This window comes from Felis catus, chromosome X, assembly GCF_018350175.1.
Source record: "Felis catus isolate Fca126 chromosome X, F.catus_Fca126_mat1.0, whole genome shotgun sequence".
Taxonomy (NCBI): domain Eukaryota; kingdom Metazoa; phylum Chordata; class Mammalia; order Carnivora; family Felidae; genus Felis; species Felis catus.
The window spans coordinates 123154815-123175279 of record NC_058386.1 but is presented as its reverse complement, the minus strand read 5'-3'; the positions used below and the strand labels follow the sequence as shown (position 1 = coordinate 123175279).

The window sequence follows — 20465 nt, the reverse complement described above, 5'->3', positions numbered from 1 at the left end:
TGCGCCGCCTCGAGTCCGCTCCGGGCCGGGAGGAGTCTGGCGCGCGGAATGGAAATCACTGCACACCCCGGCCGCCCGCGCCTCTGGCTCTTCTGCCACTGTTGACACTCCGGACCCGCAGGCTCACCTCTCGAGGACTGGGCGGGGGTGGGGTGGGGGTGGGGAGGCCTTTCGGGCAACCAGCAACGCGCTGGCTCTCGCCGCAACCCGGGCGGACCCACCCGCCGGGTGCCCACCCGCCACTGCCTCGCTCACCAGCCGGCACCCAGGGTGAGGGCCCGCCCTCAGACTGCGGCCCCGCCCCTCGCGCGGCGGCCCCGCCCCCCGAGACTGCAGGCTGGCCCCGCCCCTCGCGCCACAGTCGCAGCCCCGCCCCGCCGCACCTGGCCCCAGCCCGGCGCGCCCCCCAGCGCCAGCGCTCGCGCGCGCTCCTCCTCCTCCCTCCCGGGGGTGTGCGGCGCGCACCGGCTCTGGGCGGGGCCCTGCAGTGGCGGCGGGGCTCCTCCTCCTGCTGCTCCTCCTCCTCGCTCCCAGCACCTCCCCGACCTCCCCCTCGGGCGCTCTCGCGCTAACTGCGCTCTTCCGGGGCCCCTCTGCCCGCTTCCAGCCATGGTGCTCTGGCGCTCGGCGTTCTTCATCTGCCTCGCTTTCTCCTTGGCCACTCTGGTCCAGAGAGGTAAGGCGGGCGGGGGGCGCGCGGGGACCCCGCCCTGTGGGCCCGCGGGGCGGGGGCTCGGCGCCCCGCGGCCCCGTGGTGCGCATGAGCGGCCCGGCCCCCACCTCGCAGGCCTGCGGCGGAGGCTGCGGGCGGGTGGGCGGGGCAGTGGGGGTGCGAGCCCCGGGCCCGGGGGGACTGACCTTGCCGCGATCCAGGTGGTCGGAGAAGAGGGACCGGGACCCCTCTGGGTGCTGGGCTAGAAACAGCGGGTTAATCCTCCCTTAAAATCCTGAAAGAGGTGTCACCGCTGGTGACAACAGCTGTCCCCAGGAGATTGCTTTTGGGAAAACCTTGAAGAGAGCACACTCATTCCCTTGAGCGGGGCTTCTCAGAAAGAGCACACTCATTCCCTTGAGCGGGGCTTCTCAAAATGTGTTTTGAGGCCACCTGCAGCAAAAGCACCCAGGGAGCTTCCTGGGCGAATTCCTACACCCTTTTGTCAGGATATTTGCGGGGACGGGATGGGGGGGCAGCGATGTGTAGGTCTAACTAGCTCCCCAGGTGCTTCTGGTGCCCGCCCCAGTTTTCTAGCCATTGGCGACTTTTGCCAAGGAGGTAGAGAGAAATGCTGCGGAATCAAAAGAGCAAGTGTCCTAGAGCCGCACTACTCCAAGTGTGGTCCAAGGGACCTCGTAGGCATCACCTGGGACTTGTTGGGAATGCAGCATCTCAGGGCCCGCCCCTGACTTAGTGAGTCTGATTCTGCGTTTTAAGTAGATCCCCGTGTTGTTCGCAGGCATATTTGAGAAGCATCTTAGAATAAATGCAGTGTGTGGTTAAAAATAGGACCTCCAACGTGTACAGACAGAATCCTCTTACACTTATTTATATCCCATCTCCACATCAGAAAAAGGTTTGAGGAAAACACTGCAATTAAGTAGAGTTGGGCTCTGAGCTTCCTGACAAGGAAGGCAAATTCAGCTAGTGAAAAACATGAGCTCAGCAAAAACAAAACTTTGTCCTTGTACTGAGTGCTAGTGAGATTTATGTTACACACGAGGAACACTGGAAAACAGTAGACAGTCTAAGGTAGTTTTACAAAAGATGCAGAAATATTTCTCATGTGGGCAGCCATCCTGGACCTGATACAAGAAGAGCCATTCAACATTCTACAAAGGTGTCAGGCTCTGTTCCAGACACCGATGATGCAGCAGTGAATCAAACTAAGACTGCCTTCCTGGAGCTAACGTCCTGGTGTGGGGAGAAAACAAGCATAGACATCACAATCTACATAATATATTGTTAGTGCTGTGAAGGAAAATAAAGCAAGTTACAGGGTTGTTGCATTTTCTGTTTCATTTTTCTTCTTCGGGGTTAACATTTTAATTTTTTATGATGCATTTGTGGGAAAAAGTGTAATCGCTTGATTGACTTTTGTTGGTATGGAATGTTTGAAAGTGCATGCACAGAAAAATTAGAAAAATGATATTCCCTTCAAGGCTATATTCTTCAACATGGTATGCACACTGAGAGGAGGAATAGAAATGAACAGGTCTCAGATTTTCACCATGATGTGTCATACTATGTGATTTAGGAGGTGCTGGAGGAGTCTGCGAACCATTGCAACCATTTTACAGGTGAAAGTGGCACAGAGAAATGTGAGGTAACTTGCCTCAGGTGGCAGAGCTAAGATTTGACCCCAGGCTTGTCTGATGCTACAGTCCTTGCTTATAAGCACCTGGAGGGTGCCCTCCTGCCTTGGGAAAGTTTTCTGAATTTCACTTGGTTTGCTCGGCCTTGTTAGGCCTAACAATGGCGTTTTGAGGGGACCGGGAGTATGTCACTCTCAGATCTGTGGCCCTGCCACCAGCTACCACCTCCTGAGTGCTTGCTGTGTGCCAGGCACCTCACATATCTTGTTTTCAGTTGCCCCAACAATTTTGTAGGAAGGCATTACTTTGCCCTTCAGGCTCTGGCAAGTTGAGACAGACTATTTTAGTAGTTCTGAAAAATCCTCTGAGGACAAATATGTTGCCTGTATGCACCTACAGAAATGGGAAGCTGATCTTTTGTGTGGTGGGGGAAGAATCACAGTGGTACAGGAGGGGAGTAATGATCACGAAGGTTCCATTTCCCCAAATGCCTTCCACGCACCAGGCCCTTGGTGCCTCACACATGTTTACCCCTCATAACCACCCTGAAGGTTTGACAGTATGACCCCTCTCGCCTTCTTGTGTCCATAACGGCCATTTGTATATGGCCTTGAAAAGTAACTCACTGGTAACCCATTTCTCAGATGAAAAATGAGTGGCCCAGTGAGGTTTAGGACTTAAACTCAGGTTTGTCTGAATAATGAAAGCAGGGGTCATGAACGTAGATGACCTCTCTGCCTCGGTTTCCCCATTTGTAAAATGGGGATAACCACAGCATCCACATCAAGGGATTGTTAGCAGGATTGAATGAATACAGATGGATAAAGTGCTTAGCGCAGTGTGTGGCTCCCAGCGAGCTGTTAGTAATTCTTACGTTGCCTAAAACATTCCAAGCCACGGTTTAAAAATACGCAGTGCAAACCTTGAAAATATTAAGCTAAGTGAGAGAAGCCAGACACAAAAGCCCACATATTGTATTGTCCATTTATATGAAAGGTCCAGAGTTGGAAAATCCATAGAGACAAAAAGTACATGACTGGTTGCCAGAGGCTTTTGGGGGGTGATTGGGGAATGGAGGAGTGACTGCTTCATAGGTGCAGTTTCCTTTTGGGGTGATGAAAATGTTCTGGAACTAGATAGAGGTGATGGTTGCACAGCCTTGTGAATGTACTAAGAGCCATCGAATTGCACACTTTTAAAGGGTGAGTTGTATGGTGCGTGAATTATATCACCGTTAAAATTTTTTTTAATATAAAAAAATTTTTTATATGTCCATTTAAAAAAATTCACTGTAGTCCAAGCAGAACAAATGAGAGTGATGGCAGCCTGTGACCCCTGGGACTTGGTCACATAGGGGAGAGAGGAGAGCAGTGGTCCCCAAGTGCTGGTGGTATTGGGATGCTAGGCTGGGATCGAGGCAGAAGCCCTGTGGGCTACTTGGGATGGGATATTGGGTTTGAGCCAGACAGGCCACAGGGGCATGTGCTGGGTTGGCCAGATCTGCCCAATCCCTCCAGCCTCCATCCCTGACTTTCCTGGGTTCTTCCAGCACTTGGTGTTGGTGCTTTTCCTGCTGTGTGCCCACTCCTACTCTTTGCACCTGGCATGTCCTCGTCTGCTGCTCTGGGTGGGCTTGGGGAGGCCTGGCTGCAGGGGGTCCTGTCTGCCAACCCAGACTTGGCTCTCCCTGAGTCTTACAAGTCCACTGATTAGCCGATCTCGGTTTGCATGTAAAAGGTTAAAAAGTCACCGTAAATGTCTAACCAAAACTTGTGGGCAGTACTTGAAAGAAGGGAGATGATCCACATGAGGGTGAGTGGGAAGCTGTGCTGGGTTCCCGCAGATAGCCAAGCCCTAATCCCTGGCACCTGTGACTGTTAGGGTACGTGTAAAGAGGAATTAAGGTAGCTAATCAGCTGGCCTTAAATAAGATTCTCCTGTGTTATCCTGGCCAATTGAGGGACAAGGGTCCTTTAAATATGGAAGGTGGAGGTAAAGGAGTGAGAACGGTGCGATGTGAGAGAGATTTGGCCCAAAGATGGAGGGCCACGAGCCAAGGAATGCACACACAACCTCTAGAAGCTGAAAAGGGGGACAGACTCTCCCTGAGAGCTTCCAGAAGGAACAGAGCCCCGCTGACACCTTGCTTTTAGCCCAGTGAGACCTGTGTTGGACTTCTGGCCTCCAGAACCGTAAGATTAAAGAAATGAAGTGTGTGTTTGAAATCTTTCGGAATTTGTTGTAGCCGCAAGAGCAAACTAATAGAACAGCTAAGGGGTAGATAATAGCTTCCTCTTCATTCCTTGAAAAAACTAGCTTGTGCCGTCTCCTTACATTGTTTTGGTTTTGCTATCTTAAACCAATTCCCAATATGCTCTGAGTTCAGGAGTTTAAATGTGCAGAAAATTGGATTGCAGTGATGTTCTTGGTGTGGAAATGGGCGTTTAGAAGCACCTCTGAGGGCCCTGGGAGACCGCTACATCCTTTTTGCCTGGGTTTGATTTTTTAGAGCTACTTCACAAGGAAATTGGAGCTGGTGCCTACCGTGCCCCCCCCAGAGGCCTTTTCCTTCTCTTCCCCCCCCCCCAAAGTCCTGATGGCTGCTTGACGCAGTGCTCTCTGTGGCCCAGCAGACAGATCGAGGGGTTTGGATTTGTCCGGCTGCACCTGCCCCTTTGCTGAGGAGGAAGGATGTGCGGCCCCACCGGTGTCCTGGCTTCAGCTGATTGTGTGGTTCCCACTCTCCCCAAGCCGGTGGGGGAAGAGAACCAGAGCAGGAATGGGGCCCGGGGGTGGTCCTAGACCTCCACTCGAGCTTCAACCCACTTTGAGCTCTGTTTGTATGAGTTTTTGGTCCAGGGCTGCTCATAAGATGTCACGGGGGCTCTGCAGCTTTAGACCAACAAACACACTTGGAAAACTGTGGTTGAATTCCACAGAGAGTGGTGCTCAGGGAACATCTGTTTACTGGGGGGCTAGACAACATCTGGCTGGCAGTGCCAGGTGGTTCGTTTGGGATTACTTTCCAAATTAGAGACGGTACCCTCAGCAGGAAATACTGTTGCAGTGCGGAATTCACTGCCACCAAAATAGTGCCCCGGCACAGACTGGGCTCATTTTGACATTCTTCTTTTTATTTTTATTGCTGCTTCAGCTAGCCTGGGATGACGGAATTAACACACAGCCTGCATTCCAGCGTGGCCCCCGCCATTTGCTGGCAACAGTTGCCTTATCTGCACCAAGAGGCTGCTGATGTCTGCTTTGTTGGCCTCACAGAATTGTTGGAGTAGCCAGTTAATTGCTAATGCAAATGGGTGGTGTGTTAGGTTCCCTAGATGGGCCAAGAAGGTGAAGAGGCCACCTTCCTAAGGCGGTTCCAGTGAGAATTCGGGCACTCGTGTTTACAAAAGCCTTTACTTGGCCTGCACGAAAACGCTCCTGAGTTGGTGAGCTGGGCTCAGAGTCCGAATGAGCAGGAGCGGCTCTAATTTAGTTGCTCTTTATAGCCCTTTCACTCCCTGTGGAGTTCTGGGCTCCTCTGCAGGAGCGATCCCTTTTTTTACCTTTCATCATTCATTCATTTGGCTCCTCGCTCTGGCTCAAAAAATGCAAGAATCCACAGTAGTGCTTAAAAAGAAACAAAAACTGCGTTTTAATCTTTTATTCATCACATACTCTATACCATGTGGACTTGTAGTTTGGGGGCTCCCATTAGTTTCTTCCCACCTCTCCCCTGAAACTGCTCCTGGCCAGGGTCAGCGATGGCTTCCTGTTGGGGGAAACGGGACATCTGAGGGATATCTGCCACCCTCTGGTCATCCCTGCACACACTGGAAGCACTTTCTCCCAGGCTTCGCCCCTCTCTGACCTCAGGTGCTTCCAAGCTTAAAATTAAATTCCGTCTGCATACCTCTGAGTCTTCAGTTTCTATCCCCAGCCCTGAGAGCTCTTTACCTCTAGTCTCCTACATTCAGCATCCCCACAGCTGCAGGGTCCCTGCTAGTGGTCAGGTTCTTGAAATCAATCCTTCCAGTTCAGTTCTCCCCACCCACCCACCAGATCCTGGCCCTTCCCCCAGGGTCTCTGGAACTCCCATCCTCCCCATAATCTGGTAACCACAGGGTTCATGACCTGTGCAGCTGTGGTAAATTATTTTGATGCTTACCCCTGCTAATAGGCATCTCAGAAGGACCCTGTGCCATCCTGAACTTCTGCTTGTCCCCTCCAGACCTGCTTCTCCCACCTGAGTACCTGCACCCTGTCCTGCCGGCAGCGGCTGTGGCCACTCCTCCGGGCGGCTCATTCTTTCACACCCCACATCTGATTGGTCCACAGACTGCCCTCCGAATCCTTCAGATTCCCACCTCCTCCCCCCCCCCCCCCCCCCGGCTTCCTCTCCTGGTGGGGTCACCAGTGCCCCTCTTTGTGGGGCCCTGGCAGTGACCTCCCAAGTGGTGTCCCAGAGTCCACTCCTGCCCCCTACAGTTCAGTCTCCACACAGCAGCCAGGTGATCTTTCAGAAACCTAAGGTATCCTGTCCCTCTGCCCAGAACCTTCCAATGGCTTTGAATTATAATGAAAACCAAATGCAAACCCTTACTGAGGCCTACAAGACCCAACAGAATGGGGCCTACTCATCCTCTGGCCTCCACTCCCCGCCCCCCACAAGTAGGCTAAGCACTCCCCTCTAGCTAGAAGGTCCTCCCACAGATAGGTGTGACCTCACTTCCGGTCACATGCCCCTACCTTAGGCTGTCCCTGACCACCTACCTGAAATAACACCCCAATACCCTTCTATCCCAGCCTGCTTGGGCTTGCTTTAAAGTCCTCATGCCCAGATATTTTCTGTCTGCTGTCTTGTCTCTGCCACCAGATTTTTGCTCCATGAGGGAAGGGACTTTGTTTTCATCTGCTTTGTCACCAGTATCTAGAACAATCCCTGGCACAGGGAGTGGGCAGGAAATGGATGCCAGGCTTAGATACAGCAATTCAACCTCTAATTAAAGTGCTCTTTACAAGATCTGGGCAGAGTTAAGGGAGGCCAACAAGGGCTGGTGAAGCAAACACGGGGAGTGATTTGCACCCTGGGCTTCAAGGGAAGGAGGGGTTCTGGCGTCCCCAGGTAGATAGGGCTGGGGGAGCTGGACAGGCCACCTGCGGGGCAAGAGCTCAGACAATAAACACGCAAGCATGCCCCCCATCCTTCCAGTCTTTGCTTCTGCATCCTGTGGCTCATCCCGTGGGTCCTGAGCCATGTCCCTGGGGGCACTGCAGCAAACTCTGGGTGATGCCACGGATATTTTTTCAATTTTGAGGAACATGCATCAATCGATGTCTGTCAGATCCCACACAAACTGCCACCGTTGAATTGGTTGGAAGGAAGCACTTCATAAATAGAGCTGTTAGGTATTTCTTTTGGTCGAGGGGGGATGTGGGGAAAACCACAGAGGGCAGGCCTGCACCTGCCCTCAAGGAACCTACAGAGCTGGGAGCAACTCTGCATAGTGACTGCCGCACGTGTCCTGGCTCCAGACCACTTGTTCACGCGGTAGCAGGTAAGGCCTCCCTTGCGCTCTGACTTCTGGTTGGGTTCAGCCCTTTGGGTCTCTTAATGTCTCTGTGGCTTCCTCACACTGAGAAGTGCCCATCCACTCATCAGCTGATGGACATTTGGGCTGTTTCTACCCTTTGACTGTCGAGCATGGTGTGGTCATGAACATCGGCGTATAAGTCTTTGACCACCTCTTTACAGTTCTGCAGGGCACATATCTAGCGCACGGCCTCGGAAGCCACACGGCGTCCCTTCTGTAACTTCTGGTTCTTTATGAACTAATTGCCATCATGCATCTTATGGTTGATAGCTGTGCTTTCACCTCTTCCCTTGATGCCACGCTGCTGTCATCAGCTCTCAGGGTGTTTCTCCAGTGAGGGTGTTGGACTAGCTGGCTCTGAGGGTCGTTCCTGTGCTGATGTTCTATGAGCTTCACTTGGCCCTATTTGCACAGGCTCCCTCCATGAGAGGGCGAGCACAGTACCCAGCATGCGACCCCCTTGGAAGCGCCTGCACAGTGGGAGTTTCAAGGGCTTTGGATTATCTCATTAACGTAAGGCAGCTGGGCATTTGTTCTTCTCCCCCTCTATTTCTACTTGAGAAAGAGTCACAAAGGGTTGAGTACTTTCTGTCCTGGGTAGAGGCTGTTGAGCTGAGTTTCTCTCCCAGGGCACTATTGACATTTGGAGAGGGATCATTAGGATATTTAGCATTCACCCCCGGCTTCTACCCATTAGATGTCAGTAGCACCCTGACCCACCCTGAGTCTTGCCAACCCCAAAATGATTCCAGACATCGCCCAGTGTCTCCAGTGGGCAGAACTGTCCCAGGTTGAGACCCACAGCTGTAGAGACAGACATGTTGTTTGTAATTTCAGCCTCTGTTTTCAGTATTCCTCGTGAGTCCCTAAAGTTTTCTGTCCTTGTGTTGCCTGCAGATAGACATGTGGGTGTAAGTCCGATCGCACCCAATCTGGCTTGGTATCTGCTCAAGCTGACGCTAGGCTTCTTGGCTAGCTTTGAGCTCATCCTAGTCTGATCAGGTACATCCCCAGTCTCTTCAGGTAGTCATTTTCTGCGTAGATTTCCACAGATGGCTCATCCCATCTAGTTTGTGTTCATCCTTATTAGTTTCACTTTTAGATGGTGACCTTGTCTCTTTAAATACCTTTGACGATTTTCTGAGAACCAGTGGAGAAAAATTGAACAGAAAAATGAACCGAAGACTTGACCAAGCAATTCATAGGAGAGGAAATCAAATAGGACAACAAGCATATGAAAAGATATTTAACCTCATTAGTAATCAGAGCTGCAAATTAAACTGTAATAAGATAAAATTACCTACCCTCCAGCAGGCTAAAAATTATAATAAAGCCTGACGATACCAGGTGTTTACATGGTTACAAGAGTAATATGCATTCTTTGTGGTAAACTTGGAAAGTGTAGAGAAAATCCAAATCCCGTAACCCAGGTTTAAGCAGTGTTACTGTACTGGAATATAGTATTTCAGTAATATTTATTATGCAGAAATATATATTGCACCTTATTGGTGTCAAACTGTGCATATAGCTTTGACCTTTGTTGTGAAATCTAATATAGATCCAGAAAAGTGAGCAAGGCCTTTAACAAGTATAAAGTGAAAATGTGTCCTCACCATGCAGATTGAGAAACAGAATGTTGACAGTACCCCTGTAGACATTCGCAAGCCCCCTCGTGATCCCAGCCCCCTCTCCCCTACCATCTGATTTTTGTGGAGTCATTTTATTTTCTACTTCTACCACCTGTATATGTGGCCCTAAATAATACGGTGTAGTTTGGCCTGCATTTTAACGTTATAGAAATGGAATTGCACTGGATGTACGTTTTTGTGTTTTGCTTTGTCCCCCAACATGGCTAATGATCTGTTGTGTGTGTTTGTAGTTCATTCATTTTCATTGCTATGTATTTTTCTGCTGTTTGAATATACTGTAAGTTTTTGTAATGTGTTATCTTATTGACATATATGGAGATAATTTCCAGTTTTTGACTGCTTCAAGCAGTGCTGTGCCATGACCATTCTTCTGCAGATGGGCACAAGTTTCTCTGGGAAAGGAGTTCTCAACCTGTGGTCTGGGGACCTTCAGAAAGCCCATGAGACAATTTCACCTTGAATTGCTCATATTATAAGTATCAGTGGATATACCTCAAGCACAAGATCTCTGACATTCTCAATTGTTTCGTATTGGAGTCATAAGGCCAAAATTTTGAAAATTGCTCTTCTAGGGTTATACTTAGTCGCATTTCTGGGTTAAACGGTGTTTGTAATTTCAGTCTTAACAGGTGTTGCTGCACAGTCTTCCAAAGTGTTTTTATGGGTTTATCTTCCTATCAGCAGCGTATAAGCATTTCTTTTGTACCACAACCTCACAACTTGAGTATTACGTTAGCTGCTGGTGGGGTTATACTTTTATATTGTTATGGTTGGTTTTGTATCTCTCCGCTTACTCATGAGGTTGAGCATCTTTGCATATATTGTCCAATTTGATTTCTTCTTTTATGCATTGCCTGGTCAAGTCTTGGTTCATTTTTCTATGTTTTTAAATTAATTTATATATTTTTAATTTACATCCAAGTTAGTTAACATATAGTGTAATACTGATTTCAGGAGTAGATTTTTAGTGCTTCATCACTTACATATGACACCCAGCGCTCATCCCAACAAGTGTCCTCCTTAATGCCTCTCGCCCATTTAGCCCATCCCCCCACCAAACCTCCTCCAGCAACCCTCAGTTTGTTCTCCGTATTTAAGAGTCTCTTATGGTTTTCCCCCCTCCCTGTTTTTATATTCTTTTGGCTTCCCTTCCCTTATGTTCATCTGTTTTGTATCTTAAATTCCATATATGAGTGAAGTCATACGATATTTGTCTTTCTCTAATTTCACTTAGCATAATACACTCTAGTTCCAACCACATTGTTGCAAATGGCAAGATTTCCTTCTCTTTGACTTCTGAGTAATATCCCATTGTGGATACACACACACACACACACACACACACACACACACACACACACACACACCCACCCCATATCTTCTTTACCCATTCAACTGTCAGTGGACATTTGGGCTCTTTCCATACTTTGGCTATTGTCAGTAGTGCTGCTATAAACATTGCGGTGCACGTGCCTCTTCAAAACAGCACACCTGTATCCTTTGGATAAATACCTAGTCATACATCCTTGGTTGTAAGGTAGTTTATTTTTAATTTTTTGAGGAACCTCCATACTATTTTTCAGCGTGCCTGCAACAGTTTGCATTTCCACCAACAGTGCAAGAAGGTTCCTCTTTCTCCGCATCCTCACCAATATGTGTTGTTGCCAGAGTTGTTAATGTTAGCCATTCTGAGAGGTGTGACATGGTAGCTCATTGTGGTTTTCATTGGCATTTCCATGATGATTGATGTTGAGCCTTTTTTCACGTGTCTGTTATCATCTGGATGTCTTCTTTGGAAAAGTGTCTATTGTCTTTTATCCATTTCTTCCCTGGATTATTTGTTTTTTAGGTGTTGAGTTTGATAACTTCTTTATAGATTTTTGGATACTAACCCTTTTTCTGATATGTCGTTTGCAAATATCTTCTCCCGATCTGTTGGTTGTCTTTTAGTTTTGCTGATTGTTTGCTTCACTGTGCAGAAGCTTTTTATCTTGATTAGGTCCCAATAGTTCATTTTTGCTTCTGTTTCCTTTGCCTCTGGAGACATGTCAAGTAAGAAGTTGCTGCAACCGAGGTCAGAGAGGTTGTTGCCTGTTTTCTCCTCTAGGATTTTGATGGCTTTGTCTGTCTTACCTTTAGGTCTTTCATCCATTATGAGTTTATTTTTGTGTATGGGGTAAGAAAGTGGTCCAGGTTCATTTTTCGCTGTCCAGTTTTCCCAGCACCACTTGCTGAAGGACTGTCTTTATTCCATTGGATATTCTTTCCTGCTTTGTCAAAGATGAGTTGGCCATATATCTGTGGGTGCGTTTCTGGGTTCTCTATTCTGTTCCATTGATCTGAGTGTCTGTTTTTGTGCCAGCACCATACTGTCTTGATGATTACAGCTTTGTAATACAGCTTAAAGTCCAGGATTGTGATGCCTCCTGCTTTGGTTTTCTTTTTCAGGAGTGCTTTGGCTATTTGGGGTCTTTTCTGGTGCCATACAAATTTTAGGATTGTTTGCTCTAGCTCTGTGAATAATGCTGGTGTTATTTTGATAGGGATTGCATTGAATATGTACATTGCTTTCGGTAGTATTGACATTTTAACAATATTTGTTCTTCCTATCCAGGAGCATGGAATCTTTTTCCATTTTTTGGTGTCGTCTTCAATTTCTTTCATAAGCTTTCTATAGTTTTCAATGTATAGATTTTTCACCTCTTTGGTTAGGTTTATTCCTAGGTATCTTATGGGTTTTGGTACAGTTGTAAATGCGGGATTGATTCCTTAATTTCTCTCTCTGCTGCTTCATTATTGGTGTGTAGAAATGCAACAGATTTCTGAATGTTGATTTTATATCCTGTGACTTTGCTGAATTCATGGATCAGTTCTAGCAATTTTTTGGTGGAGTCTTTTGGGTTTTTCACGTTAGAGTATCATGTCATCTGTGAAGAGTGAGAGTTTTACTTCCTCCTTGCCAATTTGGATGCCTTTTATTCCTTTGTGTTGTCCGATTGCTGAGGCTAGGACTTCCAACACTATGTTGAATAACATTGGTGAGAGTGGACATCCTTGTCGTGTTCCTGACCTTAGGGGGAAAGCCCTCAATTTTTCCCTATTGAGAATGATATTAGCAGTGGGTATTTTGTATATGGCTTTTATGATCTTGAGGTATGATTCTTCTACCCCTACTTTCTTGAGGGTTTTTATCAAGAAAGGATGCTCTGTTTTGTCAAGTGTGTTCTCTGCATCTATTGAGAGGATCATGTGGTTCTTATTCTTTATTAATGTGATGTATCACATTGATTGATTTGCAGATATTGAACTGGCCCAGCATCCTAGGAATAAATCCCACTTGATCGTGGTGAATAATTCTTTTAATGTATTGTTGGATCTGATTGGCAAGTATCTTGTTGAGAATTTTTGCATCCATATTCATCAGGGAAATTGGTCTGTAATTCTCCTTTTTAGTGGGATCTTAGGTTTTGGAATCAAGATAATGCTGGCTTCATAGAATGAGATGGGAAGTTTTCCTTCCATTTCTATTTCTTTGGAACAGCTTCAAAACAATAGGTGTTAACTCTGTTTTTTTTATTAAAAATTTTTTTAATGTTTATTACTGAGGGACAGAGACAGAGCATGAGTACGGGAGGGGCAGAGAGAGGTGGAGACACAGAATCTGAAGCAGGCCCCAGGCTCTGAGCTGTCAGCACAAAGCCTGACGCAGAGCTCTAACTCACAAACCGCGAGACCGTGACCTGAGCCAAAGTCGGACGCCCAACCAACTGAGCCACCCAGGCGCCCCTGTTAACTCTTCTTTAAATGTTTGGTAGAATTCCCCTGGAAAGCCATCCAGCCCTGACTCTTGTTTTGGGGAGATTTTTGACTACTGATTCAATTTCTTCACTGGTTATGGGTCTATTCAAATTTTCGACTTCCTTAAGCCATACAGAGAAAGACAGATACCATATGTTTTCACTTTTATGTGGATCCTGAGAAACTTAACAGAAACCCATGGGGGAGGGGAAGGAAAAAAAAAAAAGAAGAGGTTAGAGTGGGAGAGAGCCAAAGCATAAGAGACTCTTAAAAACTGAGAACAAACTGAGGGTTGATGGGGGGTGGGAGATGGGTATTGAGGAGGGCACCTTTTGGGATGAGCACTGGGTGTTGTATGGAAACAAATTTGACAACAAATTTCATATATTAAAATAAAAACAACTTCTATTTCTTCATGTTTCAGTTCTGGTAGTTTATATGTATCTAGGAATTTGTCCATTTCCTCCAGATTGCCCAATTTGTTGGCATATAATTGCTCATAATATTCTCCTATTATTGTTTCTATTTCTGTGCTGTTGGTTGTGATCTGTCCTCTTTCATTCGTGATTTTATTTATTTGGATCCTTTCCTTTGTTTTTTGATCAGTCTGGCTAGGGGTTTATTAATTTTGTTAGTTCTTTCAAAGAACCAGCTCCTGGTTTCATTGATCTGTTCTAATGGTTTTTTGATTTAGATATCAGTGAGTTCTGCTCTAATCTTTATTATTTCCCATCTTCTCCTGGTTTGGGGCTTTATTTGCTGTTCTTTTTCCAGCTCTTTAAGGTGTAGGGTTAGGTTGTGTATCTGAGACCTTCCTTCCTTTTTTAGGAAGGCCTGGATTCCTATATACTTCCCTCTTATGACCACCTTTGCTGCATCCCAGATGTTTTGGACTGTGGTGTTACCATTTTCTTTTTCTTTTTCTTTTTCTTTTTTTTAATGTTTGTTTATTTTTGAGAGAGAGAGAGAGCGTGCATGCAAGTGGGGGAGGGGCAGAGAGAGGGGGAGACACAGAATTGGAAGCAGGCTCCAGGCTCTGAGCTGTCAGCACAGAGCCTGATGTGGGGCTCTAACTCACGAACCCACGAACTGTTAGATTATGTCCTGAGCCAAAGTTGGAAGCATAACCGACTGAGCCACCCAGGCACCTTTGGTGTTATCATTTTCATTGGCTTCTATGTACTTTTTAATCTCCTCTTTAATTTCTTGGTTTACCCATTCATTCTTTAGTAGGATGTTCTTTAATCTCCAAGTATTAATGGTCTTTCCAAATTTTTTCTTGTGTTTAATTTCGAGTTTCATAGCATTGTGGTCTGAAAATACGCACAGTATGATCTCAACCTTTTTGTACTTGTTGAGGGCTGATTTGTGTCCCAGTATGTAGGACCTGTTCTGGAGAATGTCCCATGTGTAGTCAAAAAGAATGGGTATTCTTCTGCTTTAGGGCAAAATGTTCTGAATATATCTGTTAAGTCCATCTGGTTCAGTGTGTCGTTCAAAGCCATTGTTTCCTTGTTAATTTTCTGCTTGGGTGATCTGTCCATTGTTGTAAGTGGGGTGTTGAAGTCCCCTACTATTATGGTATTATTATCAATGAGTTTACGTTTGTGATTGATTTATATATTTGGGTGAACCACGTTGAGGGTATAAATGTTTGCAATCAGTAGATATAAATAAGGGGTCTGTCCACCCAGAATGACAAAAGTCCCTCTTTCATTTCTTGTTACAGTCCTTATTTTAAAATCTAGTTGGTCTGATATGTGTACTCCAGCTTTCTTTTGGTTACCATTAGCATGGTAGATGATTCTCCATCGCCTTACTTTCAATCTGAAGGTGTCTTTAGGTCTAAAATGGGTCTCTTGTAAGCAGCATATAGATGGGTCTTGTCTTCTTATCCCTTCTGATACCCTGTGTCTTTTGATTGGAGCATTTAGTCCGTTGACATTTATTTAGAATGAGTACATGAAAGATACAAATTTATTGCCATTGTGTTGCCTGTAGAGTTGGGAATTTCTGGTGGTGTTCTCTGGTCCTTTCTAGTCTTTGTTGCTTTTGGTCTTTTTTGTTTTGTTTCATCTTTTCTCCCCTCAGAGAGTCCACCTTAAAATTTCTTGCAGGCCCAGTTTAGTGGTCACGAGCTTCTTTAGTTTTTGTTTGTTTGGGAAACTATCTCTCCTTCTGTTTTGAGTGGTAGCCTTGCTGGATAAAGAATTCTTGGCTGCATATTTTTCCAGTTCAGCACGTTGAATAACATATCCTGCCACTCCTTTCTGGCCTGCCAAGTTTCTGTGGATAGGTCTGCTGCGAACCTGATATGTCTTCCCTTATAGGTTAAGGATTTTTTTCCCATGCTGCTTTCGTTATTATTTCCTTATCTGTGTATTTTGTGAATGATCTGCATTAATGATGGTTGTTTTTTGCTAAATCCAATGGGAATTCCCTGTGCTTCTTGGATTTTGATGTACATGTCTTTCCCCAGATTAGGAAAGTGCCCCTTTTTCTCTCCCTTCTTCTTCTGGGACTCCTATGATTGAGATGTTATTCCTTTTTAATAAGTCAGAGTTCTCTAATTCTTGTATCATGCTCTTTTGCCTTAGTTTCCCTCTTTTTTCCTTCTTCATTATTCTCCCTAATTTTATCTTCCATATTGCTGATTTGTTGCTCTGCTTCATCCATCCATCCACTTACCCCCAGGCTCCGTTCAAGATCACATCTCCATTATAGCATTTCAATTTCATCCTGACTAGATTTTACTTCTTTTATCTCTGCAGAAAGGGATTCTATGCTTTTTTCAACCACATCTAGTATTCTTAATTTTGTGGTTCTAAATTCTAGTTCAGACATCTTGCTTATATCTGTGTTGATTAAGCCCTTGGCTGTCATTTCTTCCTGTTCTTTCTTTTGGGGTAAATTCCTTTGTTTTGTCATTTTGAAGGAAGGAAAAGAATTAGTAAAATAAAAAATAAATTAAAAAATTAAAAACAACACAAAAAATCAAATAAGGGAAGCTAGATCCTAGGAGTGTTTTGGTCTGGTTGTTGAAAGAAGTTTGATAGAATAGAGGAAAAAAGGGAAAGAAAAGAAAGAAAAGAGAATAAAAAAAAATTAAAAAGTATATAATAAAATAGAATAAAATAAAATGAAAATGAAATAGAAAAAAAATTACAAAAAATGAACATAGTAAAAGGAATTAAAATTAAAAGAAAAATAAATTTTTGTTTCTATATCCCAGAAAAAGAATAGTAAAAAAAAAAAAACTTAAAGACAGAAGCAAAAAAAAAAAATTGATTCATCCAACAGAATGAAACCCAAATGTAGTTACATCCAGTTTCCCCTAGAACTGAAACTATGAAGCCCTCTATAGTCTGTACACTAAGTGGGCAGAGAGACTTGTGCTAATCTTCTAGGGAATGTGCTTGGAGGGTGCAGTTGGGCAGGACTTGGTGTAACGGCTCTGTTCTCACTAGGTAGCACTGCTTAGCTTACTGGGGTGGATGGGTGTGGTGCACTTGCACGTGCGTGTGCCTGTGCCTGCACGTGTGCAGGAGAGGTGGAAATGGCTTCACCTGGCTCCCTAGACTCTGGTACAGGAACTTTGGGCTCTCACCAACCTGCGATCAAGCACCCCTCTTTGTCTCAGGCTTCCATCCACTCCCTGCCTCTATCCTGTCTGTATCCAAGCCATCAGCATGCCAGGAGGCTCTTCCCTCCAGAGTTTTATCTCAGATGGGGCTGTGTTTCCAAACCCCTCACTTCAGACACCCCTGCGGCTTGGACCTGCTTGGACCCACTGGGGAGGGTCTTGCTGAGCAGTGGCTGAGTGCCGGCTTGCCCCAGAGAATTGTCATGTGATTGCACTACCGCAGAGGTTCAGAGATTGTGGCCGGGTGCCAGATTGCCCCAGAAAAATTTCATGTGCTCGCACAGCAGCGAAGATTCAGAGATCATGGCAAATCGCAACACACAGCTGGCGCCGGGTTTCACCACACTCTGGTGTCTTTGTTCCAATACCAGCAAACGTGGCTGTTCTCTGGGGTTCACTGGGACCTTTGCCTGTGGAGAGGCCGTATAGCCTCTACCAAATGCTCTCCAAGCAGGGGAACTGCTTCTCCCCATGTGGCCCATAGACCTTTCAGACCCTGCTGCTACGTGCTCCTGGGGATTCACCCTTCCTCCCCACCAGAGCACCACCAGCTACTGAGTTCTGGAATTTCTGACTCTGCGCTCCTCGCGCTCCTCTCTTTATAGAGTCCTAATGGTATTGAAACCCTCTCCTTTCTCCCCATCAGTGGTTTTGGGGGAACAGATTTCTTGCTCAGTCCCTTGTGAGAGTTTTCACTCTCTCTCTCTCCAGCTACTGTTGGGGGAGTTGTTTTTCTGCACTCTCCCGATGTGCCACACTCTCCCCTACTTTCTCTGTTCTCTCTTGGCAAAAACGGTTCCCTATCCTCCTTGGCTTTTCTCTCCCCCAGTTCCTCTCCACACTGCATACCTGCTGAGTTCTGTGGCTCAAGTTATACAGATTGTTGTGTTAATCGACAGATCCATTTCCTAGGTGTGCAAAATGGTTTGGTGCTGATCTAGCTACATTTCAGGGACAAGATGAGCTGAGAACTCGTGTGCTGATCCACCATCTTGAAAGAAAAAAACCCATTTTTCTGTTTTTATATTCTCATTTACAATGCTTTATTTCCTCTTGTGCTTGGCTATTCTTGGCTGTGTACTGCTCATTGTCCTTGAAATATATATGTGGGGATTCTTTGAAGGCTAGGATAAATGTGCCTTGTTCCAGAGATTTGTATTTGATTTTGTCAGGTGCTTTGGGATGCTATTAATCTTGGCTCACCTAAAACAGGTTCCTAAGCTTTCCCCCTTGTTTCTCCAGCACTAATGCAGCCTTCCTTGCAGCCCTCTGGAGGCCAAACTGGGAAAGGACAAGTTTGTTTCTGAGTCACCCTTATGTCAAGGGTGTAGGTCTTTAGGGTCCCGATTTAATGTTGGAAGAATTTGCTGTTAGATTTCCTCGATTTAGGTGGCATGGCCCCATGTTTCAGATCCTTTTGCCTGCCTTGGAAGGTTGTGGAAACAAGTTTATCCAGTTTGGCAAATGCCTTCAGGGCAGACAGCTGGATGTGCATGGGTTCCTAGTCTCCAGAAGGCAGGATGTCCTGCCTTCTGATAGGTTTTGTTGTGGTTGTTTTTACCATCTTGTCAGCTGTTCAGGGCTTTTAAGGGGATGTTCTTAAAATCAGCCCTTTTCATCATTTGTAATTGGAAGGTCAGTCTGAATGATGTGTCCTGCCATTGCTAAAAACACAAGTTGGGATACATAAATATTGTGTGTGTGTGTGTGTGTGTGTGTGTGTGTGTGTGTGTGTGTGTATCTTTATCCTGTTTATGTAACCTCATATTTTCTTAAGTAAAATTGTTTGGAATGCATGATTTTTGATGAATATTGCAGTGGACTCTAGGTCTTTGCTGTTATAAATTACATTTCAAAATCTTTGTTCATAATATTTGAGGATAATGGTACCTAATTACGGGGTGGCTAGGAGAGGTGGGAGCGAGAAGGTCTGAACCTTAGTGCTTAATTCATGCCAGTGATTGTAACTGTTGTTATCACCCACGCATATGGAATGGCTTGAGGGGGCACGTGGAGCAGGCCTGCCTAACGGCCTAGGTGTTTTCTGTGAAGGGAAGACAAAGACAAGTCTTGTGCTGCGAGTGTGAGGAGCCAGCTAGAGAGTGAAGGTTGGAAGGAGCAATGCTGGAGGATGGAGGAAGCCAATTAAGGAATTTTGGATTGCCCAGGCACCCTGAGGGCTTGGCTCGAGGAGCACACCTGGAGCCAGCGTCTGTGCCCGTGCCAGTCAGCACGGGGATGCCAGGCCTGTTCTTGAAACCCGGCCCCAGCCCAGAATGCAGCAAGGCGAAGTCGGCTCCTTCCTTGAAGTGTTAAGTGCTGCTTGCACCTGTTGGTGCTGGGCTGGCCCAGATGACTCAGGCACTGGCTTTGCTTCAAGGAGCTCCCAATCCAGTGTGGCCAGAGGGTGACCTGTGGTAGAAAGGGAACCTGGCCACTGCCAGGCAGCTCCACTGTGCTCCATGAGTAGGAGGGAATGTGCTAGAAGTCAGGGAGGGACAGCCTCAAGCAAAGGGGCAGTGGCCATGTAGCTGCAGCCTCAAAAGAGGAGGGAGGTCTGTCTGACAGTGAGGATGGTTTGTTTTGTTTTTGGTTTTTGGTTTGTTGTTTTTGTTGTTGTTGTTGTTTGTTTGTTTGTTTTTTTGTTTTTTTGTGTTTTTTTTGGTGCAGCCACAATCCTCCCTTTAGCTGAGGAAACAGGCAGAAAATCACAACGGGACTTGCCCATGATCACGGAAGGGACCTTTGTATCTGCTGCCTCTGAAGTGCTGAAGCCTTTGTGTAACAGGTTGATTTCCCTTCCCCTCCTGCATATTAACATAATTCCATTTTTACATACTGCACAATTCAGTGGTTTTTAGTATATTCACAGAGTTGAACAACAATGACCACGCCAGAATTTTGGAATACTTTTTCACCCTGGAAAAAAAAACCCATTCCCCACTCGCTAGCCCCACCCCCCTCCCTAGCCCTGGCCACCACTAATCTCTTTTCAGTCTGTATGGATTTGCTGGTTCTCAACATTCCAAACAAACAGTCACATGGTATTTCTCCTCTCGTGACTGGCATCTTTCATTTAGCACCATGTTGGCAAGATGCATCTGTGTTCTAGCACGTATCTGTACTTAATGCCTTTTGATGGCCAAATAGTATTCCATTGTGTGGGCATAGTATTTTATTTATCCATTGGTTAGTTACAGACATTTGGGTTTCTACTTCTTGTCTGCTATGAATACTGCTATAAACATTTGCGTACATGTTATTATGTGGACTTAAGTTTTCAATTCTCTTCAGTGGAATTGCTAGGTCACATTGTAACAGTATATTTAACTTTTTAAGGAACTGTCGGGCTGCTTTTCAAAGCCGCTGTATCATTTTACATTCCCACCAGCAGTGTATGACGGTTCCAATTTGTCCACATTCTTACCAACTCTTTTATTTCTGTTTTTTGTTTTTTAGGAAAAACCCTAATGA

The 20465-nt window shown here is 45.9% G+C and overlaps 1 protein-coding gene across 3 annotated transcripts in view; it reads left to right on the top strand.

The window, feature by feature from the left end:
• The first annotated feature begins 400 nt into the window (after positions 1-400).
• The window catches only part of CD99L2 (CD99 molecule like 2), a 97085-nt gene continuing 77020 nt past the window's right edge, over positions 401-20465 (top strand). The window contains exon 1 of one of the 3 annotated variants that reach the window (XM_023249241.2): positions 401-676. In XM_023249241.2, coding sequence (XP_023105009.1) covers positions 610-676 — 67 coding nt within the window. In that variant the 5' untranslated portion in view covers positions 401-609. The remainder of the gene's footprint in view (positions 677-20465) is intronic. The other 2 variants (XM_023249243.2, XM_023249242.2) reach the window with 2 other exon arrangements.